Genomic DNA, 14,148 nt, shown 5'->3' with positions numbered 1-14,148 from the left:
TACACACACATTATTCAAATGGCTTTTTATGTGTATACTACTAATAATGGCTTCATAGGGATAACTTCATTTTAATATACAAAAATACTTCTTTTTCTATGTAAATCTATGTAATCTCTATATGCAGAAATTAATAGATTCAGTAAGTAGCCAGTCACACCTACCGATCTGCAGGGTATGAATCCTGAATTGGATCATAGGTGAAAGGGTGTAGTGGCACTAGGGTGACCAGATGTCACAATTTTATAGGGACAGTCCCGATATTTGGGGCTTTTTCTTATTTAGGTGCCTATTACCTCTTACCCTCCGTCCTGATTTTCCACACTTTCTATCTGGTCACCATAAGTGGCACCAATCTATTATCCAATAGTCATTTATGTAGACCATAAGGTAAATCCATATCTTGGCATGATTGTCAGTCTCTGTTAGAGAGAGGCCACAGGACTAGGCTAGCCAGAGGCCTGCAGGCTGGAATTCATTGGCAGAAACTCTCTGGCATGTACCATTCTACCTAGCTATCTCTAGTTATTGTAGCGAGGCAACTCCTGCGATTCATTACAAGTCCCATGATATTTTGGTGTTTTTCTGTCATGGTCGTGTATATAATGAGAATCTCACTTTTCTTTTTAAAGAAAGCTAAGCTTCTTGCCCTTTTGGTTATGGAAAATAGCTTGAAATTATGAACCTTAAAGGCTCAAATACCAGAATGCAAATGAAAACACTCCAAATTAATTATTTTTAAAATCTCATGATTTTGGGGAAACCTCATTCAGGATTTTTGAATCCAGGGATGAGCAATACTGTTTGTTTGGGCAGGGAGCGAGTTAGCTTTCTTTTCTGAAAATAAATAGTTCAATATACAGTTTTATGGCCTGATCCTGCAGACAGGCATGTGTATTGATAATTACTTACACAGAGAGTCTCATTTACATGAGTTACTTCAGAACTTGCAGGATTGATCCCTTAATTTGTGTGGTTTTTGTTTTGCTTTTATGCTACAGATACTTGTTGGTCAGGAACCCTTGCCTTATAAATTTCCTGTTGAGCCAGAACCCCAAGAACCTGAAGTGGCTTCTGCAGACCTCGACAAATTTGAGAGTGATTTACAAAATATGTTAAAAGTTGTGGAAAAGCACATGGAATCAAGTGATGAAGATGAAAAGGTTTGTGAGGAATGGATGAATTAAACAGCTTCATCACCTCTTCTTTGTTTCTGTAATTCAGCAGTGTCTTTTAACTGAACTGATCTCTGTGAAAAGGAAATTGTTGATATCTCTATGAATATGTAATATCAACAGTTTTACTGAAAACCACTTTAAATCAGCAGTAAAGTAGAGCGGCTGGGGCAGAATGAGGGGATGAGTAGAATAGCTTCTCCTCCTCACCCTAGCATGGATAAGCTGTGCTCTCTACCTAGCTCACTCTGCTCTTTGGCTGGTGCAGTGAGAACTCCCCATCCTGTCTCAATCTATTTTAACGATGGCGTTATATGTCCTTTAGTCTTTGGTGCTTGTGGAAGAATTGGAATTTCTCAGCTCCAATTTATTTTGGGTGACAGTGGGATGCTTAGCAGTACTGAAGTGTTAATTTTGTTAGCTTTCAGGCAGTCAGCAAATCCATTTTGAATACTCTAACATGGCTTTCTGTAAATGACCATCAGCTTCTATAATTTTAGATGGATGAAGAGAGAGCCCAGATTGAGGAGGTTTTACAGAGTGGAGAGCAATTGTTACAGCGGCCCATGGAGGACAACAAGAGGGAGAAGATCCGCTTGCAGCTGTTGCTTCTGCAGACAAGGCACAACAATGTAAAGGTGTGACTTCAGAGTTTTAACATGACTGACTTCTGGTGCAGTCTACGTGGTGGACTTCTGGAAGCTTATTTGAAATCTGATTGTGACCACTTAATAGCATGGTTTAGTGGATGAAAGCCTTCAGGATATTTAATGTACATACAGAAAAAATGACAGACTGAACCTCAGTGATCCCAAATTCAAAAATATTCCCCAAAGTTAATTTTGTTTTTCTGCAATTTGATTTTGTGAATTTTTAAATCTGTCCCCCGAGCCAATCAGAACTTGCTATAATTAGTTAATCCCCACATCCCACTAAACAGAATCTGAGCTTGATTTAAAATAAATAAGTAAAATCCATCTCCCAATTTATTTTTCTCAAACTGCGTATCCCCCATGCCTATTTTCTTATAGGAACTGAAGTCTTTTCAAAGGAGGCAGGTGGTGGAGCTCTCCCCTGCTTTTTCACAATATAAGAGAGAACAGGACAGTCTATTGAACTGGCTGAACGAGACAGAGTGCCGTCTGTCAGGACTGCATGGAGAGGAAGATGAACAAAAACTACAGGTAAATACAGATGTTCAAAAATTAAGAGTGGAGGTAATAAATAACTTCATATTAGAATTGTGTGCTGGGGCTCAGGGATATTCTTTTGATGCTACCATGGTAAGGAATGTGTCCAGAAGGGTTGTATTAATTTTTCCATTGTGTTTCATCGGCTTGTGTCAGTCTTGGATTAGCCTGGAGTATTGCCTTATTATTGGGGGAGCAGTAGCAACCCCTGTCTAACTTTCTTTTAAATCTGTTATTTTGTATATAAATATTTATCATAGACAAGTGTTTAGTGCTGCCTCTAGTTAAGGTTCTCAGCTTCCTCTAATCTTGATGCCAAACTTTGCAAATTAGCTTGATGTATACTAGTAATATTTTTGATCTGTTTTATTTTCAGATATTTTTCTCAAAATAGTTTGTTCACTTGTGACTTACTTTTAGCCAGTCTATAATTTCATCTAGTCTCAGAAGGGAAGCCTTTCCCTGGTTGGCCATCTTGGCTCCTCAGAGGGCAATCTGACAGCTTCTGCCTTTTAGGATTTCTTAGATTGTCTGGAGATGGTGCAGCATCCATAATCGTGTTAAAAGGAAAGAGTTGTAGAATAATATCTGTTGAATGTTAGATGGGGAAGAAAAAGCAATCCAGTTGCTGATGATTGTGGATTGTAGGAAGTGGAGAAGAGAGGTGTAAAGCTATGTATCCACCATCCTTCAGTGGTGCCCATTAGTGCTAATTGCATTCAATTTTAATATACACATACAAATCTATCTCTTAAAACTTGAAATATATTTATTTAAAGAGATTTTTGTATTACCTTATTTTTTTTATTGGATTTTATTATGGTCATCTTCATAGATGTGAATTATACTCGGTATACTGGAGCTACTGAATTGATTGGATTTGTGTGGTCCTGTTTAAATTCTATTACAGTGTAATAGCTTTATTGTATATGGGAGGGGGGGAGGGATAGCTCAGTGGTTTGAGCATTGGCCTGCTAAACCCAGGGTTGTGAGTTCAATCCTTGAGGGGGCCACTTAAGGATCTGTGGCAAAATCAGTACTTGGTCCTGGTAGTAAAAGCAGAGGGCTGGACTTGACTCAATGACCTTTTGGGGTCCCTTCCAGTTCTATGAGATAGGTATATCTCCATATATTATTTATTATTATAAAATGTAAATGTAGTCTCAATTCTCCAATGAGCTGCATATCAATGGCTCACTGAAGTTAATGGGGCTGCTGGCATGGGGAACACTGTGCCATAGAGAACTCTTTGCAGTATCAGGATTCTATGCAACCATGTATAAATGGTGTTAAAAATGTGTGCATGTAACATAAATAGAATATGAAGGGTACATTCACGCCAAATACTGGAAAAAGGAAACAAACCATTAAAAGTACAGGTTTGTACACCAATTGAACACCAATTGTTTTGGGGGGAAAAACACATTTGTACACAATTAAGAATAAATTTCGGTCCAAAGAAGTAATTACATACTAAATCCCCATAAATTCATTTTCTGTTAATTTTAACTTGGAAATATGAATAAGATTTTTGTTAGGTTTCTCCTCTTTTTTTAAACAAATGTTAATATGTCAGGCCCTGATCATGCAAAGACTTACATGTGTGCTTAACTTTACACAATATAAAGTCTCATTGAAGTTTGTGGGGCTACTTAATATGTGTAAAGTTAAACATGTGCATAAATCTGTCCTGGATTGTGTGCTAATTTTCTAAAAAAAAAAAAGATATATTCTGTAATTCAGTGGAATATAAAAATTAAACCTAAATATTAAGCATATGAAATAATTTCTCTTAAACTTGAGAATACTAATTTTGTTTACATTATGCATAAAGTTATACACACGTGTACTCAAGGTAGTATAAAATAGTATGATTCTGATGCCTTGTATTATTTGAATACTAGTATGTGATCATGTAAAAAATCTGGACTATCAAGGCACATGCAAAAGAGGACGCAGTTAAAGTTTCATAAGCAACTTTCACTTTGTCATGTCCAAACTTCCGAGTACTTCACTTTGTAACCTCATAATTCTTTAAAGATACTTTTTGTCTGAGAATTAATATTTAACTACAAACGGTGAAATATTACTTATGAGAGTTACATTGTGTATCATAGCTAGAGTCCCAACAGCTAGAAGTTCCCAACTAATTTGAAAGGACTTTCTGCTCAAACACTATTTATTGATTTAGTTTCTGTCCAGAAATTCATGTTTTTAGATGCTGAGGATACGAATTCCTTACTTGCTTTTTTTATTTCTCCTTTTCATCCTACCAAGATAGTTTGGCTGCCATGACAATTAGTTTAATATTTTATGCAATAACAATGAAAAGCCCTGTGAAGCAGTAAGTAATTTTTTGGACAAGCTTGGGGGTTAGGCAATCTATGAAGCTAGTTCTGAATTTCTGGTTATGAAACTTCATAATTAAAACCAATCAATCTCTTTATAACTGTTCTGTAACTTTTTAAACCCAGGACCAATTAAAGAGGGGGATGGGGAATGTTCATGCTCCGAATGAGACCAATACAGCATGAAATATTTGTGATACATGTCATTTAGAGTTACAGTGTCCCATGGTTGTCATATGTGGCTGATGCAATAAGGTTATAAGAGCTGGTCTGCTGTCCTTAGCTACTTTGTATATCCTGATAGCTACATTAAGGCTTCACATTAATGGTAATCCCCTTTTAGATGGACATTTTAAATCATTAAGCTTCTATTGTGTACCTGCGGGATCAGTGGGATGTTAATGATGGACTCTGAGTTTGCCGAACCTGTATCTGGTTGCTCTATCAGGTACTTCATTAATCACTCCTGCCTATATGCATAACCCATCTGGGTTTACTGCTGCACCGGGAGGCAGGCACCCTGAGATAAGCCATCTTAAAATGGGACTATATTTACTTCATAGTGTGCTTGAGATCTCCCTGCATATCAGACAGCAGCTTATTCCCAAGGGGATGAATCTCCTCCGCTCATACTCCTCAAAGAGCCTCTTAAGGCTTCCCATCAAAGGACAAATCTCATAGCTAAAGGGAACTCCTGAGGTTTCTAATCTTGAGGTGAGCCATCTTAATCTTTCACCTTGCCCATATCCCTTTCGGACACTGAGTCCAAATGGGTTTGGACAGGAAAGACAGTAGGGGCCTCTCAGCACAGATTTCAGATCTTCACCATTCACCCAAGAGTTCCTTCCAGTTCACTGGGTTCTTCTATATTGTGCATTCCTGACACATAATTTCTGAGAGGAAGCAAGCCCCAAAAGAGTAAACCAACAGAGTCTCATGTCTCCTTGTGGGATGAAGAACTGCTTCAGTGCCGGGAAATGTAATTTCCCACAAAATCTCAAGACATTATACAACAAGGCTGCATTTTAATGTACTTCAAAACAAATCCACTCTGGCTTCCCTTCCAGAGATCATAGAAATGTAGGGTTGGAAGGGACCTTGAGATATCATCAAGTCTAGCACCCGCGCTGCTGTAGGACCAAGTAAACATCGTTCTCAAACTAGCTACTCCCCTCCCCTACCCCAAGTTTTAGAAAATAATTTGACATGAACAAATGTTCATTTTACAGATTGGAAGGGAATTTGCTGCTGGTACCCATGCTGTTCTCTTCCTGATAAACTGGTGTTGACATTTAATTGGGTCAGGACACAACCACTAGAGGCTCTTAAGTAATATTCTCTCATAGTTAAGTAAAGCTCTCCATTTTTCCTCTTATTCTGTATTTGTTATTCATCTTACTTAAAAAGACCTCAGGATTTCCTAAATGTGAGCAATTTCTTTTGCAGTAGTTAAGTAGCAAATTTGTGCACTCACTGACTGAATTGATTTAACTCAAATGAGCAGGTAAAACTGACACAGCAATCTCAATACTCAAATGAAAAAGTCTGTTTCCAGAATTCAGTGTGTATGGCAAATGCTGGATTTTCCTGAATAACAGGATGCTTATTTGCAAAGATGGGAATACAGTGGAAGCTTGATGAACGGAGGCACCTTATTGTATAAAATATATGCTCTGTGTGCGTATTCCCCATTCATATTGAAGATGTGTATTTTGTAAAGAGAGATGCCCAGATCCTCAAAGGTATTTAGGTGCTTATCTCCCTTGATAGCAGTAAGGGTTAGACTCCTTAGATATCTTTGAGGATATGGGTCTAAATGTTTAATAAACCTGCCCTTTCAGCAGTGAAATTAGTGATGGAAAAGGCAATTAGCTCATCCAGTCACGTCTCCCAAGGCAATAGGTCTACCATTTGATGTTTGATTTGCTTTTTATTTTTTGATGCTTAAGATACAAAAGTTGGGCGCCAAACTTCTATGCTTACGGTTTTTTTAAAAAGAAAAACACCAGGCTTATATGAGATTTAGTTGGAGTGAGCCAAGTAGCAAGGGATATAATTATGTGAGGCAGAAATTACTGTTCTTCCCCAGACCTTGTTTGTTCTGCATCTCCACGTTTAAGGAGGGGAAAAGCTGAATTTACAAAGCAGTACTGTAGTAATATACATACACCACTCTGGCGTGCTTACCCATTGACTGATGTGTGAAAAGGGGGAAATAACTTTTCAGTGATTGCAGACCGCTGTAATTAGGTGTACTCTGCAGGAACTGCTTCAGGAGCTTGAACAGCACCGTGAGGAATTCATTGCTTTGCAGAAGAAGAGCAGCAACCTGTCCCAATATGGTCCAGTTGGGGAAGCAGAGCACACCAATGTGTGTCAGCGCTGGCAACAAGTTGAAACCCAGTTTGCTGCATGTCAACAGATGCAGTTCAAACCCCAGGTAAGTGTTGGTCTCTCTCCCCCCTGACGGTAAACAATTGTATGTTATAATGCAGCAGGACAGGAAGAAAATCAAAAGAACTATCCATTTGAATGAAATCCAGAGTCTTGCATTTGGCCAGTGCATACTGGCATGCGTCTGCAATAATTTGTAGCATCCTTCATCCTCTGCCATGGAGGTAGCTGCAGAACCACAGCATGGGAGTTACTGCACCTTAGTGGTCCTACACGACTTTTAGGCATTTGTCCATTCCCATTCTTCTCCCACCCCTTGTGCACTGCTGAGGAAAGAGCCTGCAGAGAGCAAGGCTCTGAGTTTTGCAGATGATGCAAAGAGACTGCCTCTCCTTCTGCAGCAGAAACACACTGGTTCCAAGGCCAGGGAGGCCTTCATGGCTGCAGAAGAGAGCTGGATTTATGTCTTCAGAATTAAATCACTAAAGTTGGTGAAGTAATAAAGCATGTGAACAAAATGAACACATAGGGACACCCTGAAAATAGTAGCATGCACATGTACTGGTTATAAATTTTCTAGATCTGTCTGTCATGACAGACAGAATTGCGCAATCGGCATATGCACAATTGTTGTGAAGTTTTTTCTAATAGTGCCTATGCACTATTGTAATATTGCATCAAAGGTCATTCTTGATCTATGATAGAGGTCTATAAAATCATGATTGGTGTGGAGAAAGTAAAAAAGGAAGTGTTATTTACTCCTCCTCATAACACAAGCACTAGGGTCACCAAATGAAATTAATAGGCAGCAGGTTTAAAACAAACGAAAGGAAGTATTTCTTCACACGATGCACAGTCAACCTGTGGAATTCTTTGCCAGAGGATCTTGTGAAGGCCAAGACTACAACAGGGTTAAAAAAGAACTAGATAAATTCACGGAGTATAGGTCCAACAATGGCTATAACCAGGATGGGCATCCCTAGTCTCTGTTTGCCAGAAGCTGAGAATGAGCGACCGGGGGCTATAACAGAGTTTAAAAGAGAACTGGATAAATTAATGGTGGTTAAGTCCATTAATGGGTATTAGCCAGGACGGGTAAGGAATGGTGTCCCTAGCCTCTGTCTGTCAGAGGGTGGAGATGGATGGCAGGAGAGAGATCACTTGATCATTGCCTGTTAGGTTCACTCCCTCTGGAGCACCTGGCATTGGCCACTGTCGGAAGACAAGATATTGGGCTAGATGGACCTTTGGTCTGACCCAGTATGTCCGTTCTTATGATTATTTTAAGCCCCTAATTATGCTCTCAATTGCATTAGAGCCAATTTTGTGCTTGTACATCATGATTTTTGTGTGTTTATGATAAATGGCTGAGACATAACATGAATTAGTAGTCTCATAGCAGCACCCAGATGTTTCCAGTTTCAGTACAGTGCTAGCACTGCAGTTTGGCATCCTTCCTTAGAAGTGTTCAGTACCTGAGATAAACTTCATTTAACAGCTAGATGCCCTGACTTGAGCTTCTTCTGTGGTTTTTACTCTTGACCACACAAATTATGCCCACTGGATTCTAGTTAATTTGAACAACATGTTTAAGGTGCCCAGAAACATCCAGACATTGAATACAACTTTAAGCTTAACAAGCTCATAGAGTGAAAGACCCAAGTGTGTTTTCTTAGCCACTGCTGTTGATCAAACACAGAATTATTATATTAAGGGAGAAGGAGAGCTGTTTGTCTCACTGACAATTGAAGTACATTTGGGTAGTGTATGATGACTAGGCCAGAAGTTGCTTGAGTGGTTTGGGCAACTGTAAGAGGTTTAGCAGCACCAATGTTATATATGCCAGCAATGCCCCTCTGCTATGTACATTGGCCAAACTGGACAGTCATTACGCAAGAGGATAAATGGACACAAGTCAGATATCAGGAATGGCAATATACAAAAACCTGTAGGAGAACACTTCAACCTCCCTGGCCACACAATAGCAGATGTAAAGGTAGCCATCTTACAGCAAAAAAACTTCAGGACCAGACTCCAAAGAGAAACTGCTGAGCTCCAGTTCATTTGCAAATTTGACACCATCAGATCAGGATTAAACAAAGACTGTGAATAGCTATCCAACTACAGAAACAGTTTCTCCTCCCTTGGTGTTCACACCTCAACTGCTAGCAGAGCACCTCACCCTCCCTGATTGAACTAACCTCGTTAACTCCACACTGATATATACCTGCCTCTGGAGATTTCCATTACTTGCATCTGAAGAAGTGAGATTCTTACCCACGAAAGCTTATGCTCCCAGTACTTCTGTTAGTCTCAAAGGTGCCACAGGACCCTCTGTTGCTTTTTATGAATTTTAGAGTAACTTTGAATTTTTCTCATGGTTTCTATATAGAGTGGTAGACACAGGATGAAAATTTAGATGAATTCTTCTGATATGTGTTTCTACCATCATGTTAACTGGCAGCATGCTACACTTAATGTTGGTACTAAGAGTGATCTATTCACTGTCTACAAAATTCAGTGGAGGTGATTGATTAAAGTCATTGAAGTTACTAATGTTCTTGCTGCTGTCATTAAAAAAAACACTTTTTAGAAGATAACACTCAGCATCACTTCACCCTCTATCCCCCCAGCTGCTCCCAAAGTACTGTTCTATATTTTAAAAGATACAAGTAGATTTGGCATCGAATTGGAGTCCAAATAGGACACTGGTTCTGTAGGCACTTCAGTAAACTGGTACAGCCTCTTACCTAAAGAGAGAACTCTTCCATTTCCTCTCCAATTTCCTTACTAAGCCATTTGCTCAAAACACAAAGGAACTTACAAATAATATAGAGTTCTGATACTCATTGTGCCATCATGCAGTGTTGTCAACTCATTTGCTTCTTGTAACCATGATAGCGTGTTCTACATATACCAGGTAAAGCAGAGAATGTTCATTGCAAGATTTTAATTTTTATGGTTGATGTTAAAGCTCTGGTGTTTTCAGGACACAGTGTCCTCTGTCCATTAACAAGCTTTTGAAACAGGAAACTTTCCAGATGTTTCAGCCCACAGAAAATCTGTTTTATATACCTGTGACTACTGTCTTTGCCAGACATGGCAACAATGCAACTTAGGAGCTAATTTCCAGGAACTCTCCAGTGCACTTATGTCATCTATATCATGCCATAGAAGAAAGGCACATTTTACCACCTCCAGTACTTCCCTATCTACTAACTGGGAACTCACCCATACAGATTGTGGTCTTTAGGAACCACATCAGATGATTCCAGAGGCCCCAGAAGTTGCTAATCTCTTGTGGCTGCAAAATGGATACAGTGGATGCTGTATGCATACAAACATGGCACTCAGTTTCACAGTTTTTTGGCATTATGAGGGAAAGTGAGGCACCAACTATGACGCTGGAAACCATGTAAGTATCTTTCAGCAAGAATATTGCTGGAAAAGTGCTCACATGCTTTTAAATCTTTGTAGGGTCTTGGTCATCCCATGCAAAGCTTAAGACGTATGAGAGGATACTTAAAAATACTTTTGGGAGCAAAAAGTGCTAAGAAGACTGGGGGAGGAAAAATGGTGGGATGTGCTGGAGTAAATTTACAACTCTATTTTGTCTTCAGTAAAGTGCTGACAACCAAGAAAGCAGAGACTATCTTTTGTTTCCATTTGTTTCCTGTAAATATGAGTCCAGGGAGAAAAAGTGTTATAACTTTTGGCATGAGGTATAAAAATGAAGGTGGGAGAACTAAAAGATTTTTTTTTTTTTTTAAAGGATTTAAAAAATAAATAAATTAATTGCTGGTATAATCCTGATGGCCCTCTGTGGGATTGGGTAATTTTGAAAAGGATAGAAAGAACTCTGGTGTTTTTTGTTTTTAATTTAGAAAATGCCTACTCTGAATATAGTAGAAATTTTTTATTTGTAACAGTAGCCTTTTGTTTAGGATTTTCCTTTTTCCAAAATGTATTAAATTGAGAAGAAATAAATAATTAAATGACGTTTTATGTTTCTTTAGGCAATCCCACTCCTGAGGTTAAAAGGCAACTATCCATCAGGAATTAGGGCCTCTCCCTTCCCTACTGAATACCTTGTTGAAATTAACAGAGTTTTGCTGGCCATGGCTGATGTTGAACTGTTGCTGAATGCACCAGAGCTGAATACTGGTGTCTATGAGGACTTCTCTATGCAGGAAGATTCATTGAAGGTATTGCAAATCCAAGTGTTGTATTGCAAAAAGAGCAACAAAAAGGGATGAAAACCATGAAATGATTCAGTGGTTACATTTTCAGCGTGTGTAGTATACCGGTTCAATATATATCTTGTGGAAAATAATAAATAAATCCTACTTGTGTCCTTCTCACTGTAGCTGTTATTGGTAACTGTCACGTGTCAGTGCATATTTTCTCTCTCAATTTCGAACACTCAAGTTCGATATGGAAAGTAGAGATGTGAGAAGTGGTTGGTTGTTTTCTTTCAGTGAAATTTAATAGTTGTCTGTTTAAAATGTTGACTGCTACAGGGATTCCAATTTTTTTCATAGTGTGATCAACACCTTATTTAAAGAGAGAGTGCCTAATGGGTCAACTTTCCTTCCACTGTCTCAACCATGATTTCATACACGTATCCCTGTAGTAACCACAGCCATTACTTATTTGGAAAAGTACTAGGAAAGTATTTGGTCATAGCTGAGATTATTACAAATAAGGTTTGAGTAAGCAAACCGCATGTTTAACTTTAAGCATGAAAATACTCCTGTCCCAATTCAGCACCTAAGCACATAACTCATCCCAATTGAAGTCAATGGGACTACTCACATACTTCATTAATTTTTGTTTTTGAAAAAGTAACTTGCTGGGTAAAATTTTCCGAAGCACCTAAGTCCATTTTCAGAAGTGAATTAGATACTCAGGAGGTCTAAGTCCCATTTACTTTGAAAGTTTTTTAAACTTATACCTGGTCTCCTTTTATTTTTCATTTCATTCCTCATCCCACATATACGTCTCTGTTCCATGCATGTTTTTTTGCCTTCTGATGTTTCCCATTCACTGCACAAGCTTCCCTTTGTAGCGATGTCCCCTAACAGAGGTAGCTAGGCTGACTGCTACTTTTGCTTGTTGCCTGCTGCTTGTATACATGTCTCGGTGCTTCTTTGTAATTTCTTTGCAAAGTGTGTTAAAAGCAGCTGGAAACAAGGAGAAAGAGCTAGCAACATGTGACTCACCAGCGCTCTACAGATCACAGTCTGAGGACTCCTGGACTAGTACTATTTATTAGTTTTTGGAGCAATGGAGAATTAAAATAGCTGAACTGTTTCACTGAGAAAAGCAATTACTATTGCTCACCCAAAGGTTTTCAAAAGCACACATAACTATAACATCATGCCTTGTCAGGGTGGGGTGTTTTGATCCATTTTGATGATCATGCTGTTTTCAGTCCCTATTCCCTCCTTTCTGTATATGTGCACCCACAGAGGAGGAATTCCAGTGATGATAGTAATACTGCATGGGTTTAAAAAGACTCATCATAGTTTTAGGTAATAGTGTCCCACACATTTTTCTTTTTGACAATCTCAGATTATTTAAAATACATTTTGGAAGAAAAATAGCATGCAGAAGTGTGTGGAATTTTATGGAAATGATGAAACTACAATTGATAAATTCTGCTATTTCATCCACATTCCATTGTATCTAGATCATGGAGAAGTCTCAGAATAGTGCCAGAACTCTGTAAGGTTCTGGAAAATCTAGACACAATACTGCAATATGTTTTGGAATTGGCAGTATTAACTCTGAAATCCTTTTGTCCTTTAAAGTTAAAATGTTCACATTACTTTAATGCAGTTCTGGGTATGTCAGAAATTGTGCAGGGAGTAATTTAAACTACCCCTTTTCTTATGAGACTTCAAAGGAAGTTTTGATGAGATGAGGAAGAAAAAGGAAAAATTAACCTTCAGTGTATTGCAAGTGCAATCTTTGCTCAAGAAGAGAAAAAGTGAAGTTCATTCTAATATTTCTTGTTCCTTTAACTTAAAAACTGCTTGGCTGTAAATATATATGTTGTCCTCTTATAAGCTTGTGGAAAGGATAGAAGATTAAAAAGGTGCAACTGAAAACCATTTTTCTCTGTTAATTTATGAACTGTTGGTGCTCTTCCCATGATAGCCAGTGTCTTCCATTTCTGAGTGTTCAACTGTCAATATTCACAATGTTTTTTGAAGGGGCTATTGACTATTCTTGTTTCCTGCTGGTGTTGACTTTACTAATGGGTTGGTGCCATCATTGTGCTTGTAGAATATAAAAGATGTTTTGGACAAACTTGGGGACCAGATTGCAGTCATTCATGAGAAACAACCTGATGTTATACTGGAAGCATCTGGACCTGAAGCGATTCAAGTAGGAGATGCACTAACACAGCTGAATGCAGAGTGGGACAGAATTAATAGGATGTACAATGATCAGAAGTGGTAAGTCTGTTTGATTTTATAGGAATATTTTAATGTGAGTGCAAAGAAGTTCCATTTCTCTCCCCAGAACCAGCTATGACTCTGGTAACAGATGTATCTACCAAAGGCTGGGGGTCCATCTCGGTCAGCTTCAGACACAAGCTTATTGGTCACGCTGGGAACAAAGTCTAGTAATTTGTCATCTTTTTGTGCATTCCTCTAGTTCCTCTCATTCCAAGGATACTCAGGAAACTGAAAAGAGACAAAGTAACATTAATCCTCATGGTCCAGGCGTGGCTGAGACAATATTGGTTCATGGACCTACATCAGCTCTCCATTTGGTCACTGATAACTTATCTCTGATCAAGGATCTCCTGTCTCAGAATCAGGTCAAATCTTTGCATCCCAACTTTCAATCTCTCTACCTCATGGCATGGGGTTGAATTCTCAGAAAAAATGGTTACTAGTACAGTAACTGCAGTTCTTCGAGATACGTTGTGCACATATACATTCCACAACCCTCCCACTTTCCCTTCTACTACACACATTGCAGTGGGGTGAAGGAACAGAAAGGGAGGAGGCAGACATGCCTTAAACT

At 38.7% G+C, this 14,148-nt stretch overlaps 1 protein-coding gene across 1 annotated transcript in view; it reads left to right on the top strand.

Moving 5' to 3' along the window:
• UTRN (utrophin) overlaps positions 1 to 14,148 on the top strand; it is a 501,770-nt gene that overhangs the window by 145,107 nt on the left and 342,515 nt on the right. The window contains exons 36-41 of the mRNA XM_034766878.1: positions 1,002 to 1,163; positions 1,676 to 1,813; positions 2,207 to 2,359; positions 6,977 to 7,153; positions 11,124 to 11,312; positions 13,399 to 13,571. Of these exons, the coding sequence (XP_034622769.1) occupies positions 1,002 to 1,163; positions 1,676 to 1,813; positions 2,207 to 2,359; positions 6,977 to 7,153; positions 11,124 to 11,312; positions 13,399 to 13,571 (992 nt within the window). The remainder of the gene's footprint in view (positions 1 to 1,001; positions 1,164 to 1,675; positions 1,814 to 2,206; positions 2,360 to 6,976; positions 7,154 to 11,123; positions 11,313 to 13,398; positions 13,572 to 14,148) is intronic.

Source organism: Trachemys scripta, chromosome 3 (genome assembly GCF_013100865.1).
Source record: "Trachemys scripta elegans isolate TJP31775 chromosome 3, CAS_Tse_1.0, whole genome shotgun sequence".
NCBI lineage: Eukaryota > Metazoa > Chordata > Testudines > Emydidae > Trachemys > Trachemys scripta.
The sequence above is the reverse complement of the archived record's forward strand: the minus strand, read 5'-3'. Positions and strand labels throughout refer to the sequence as shown.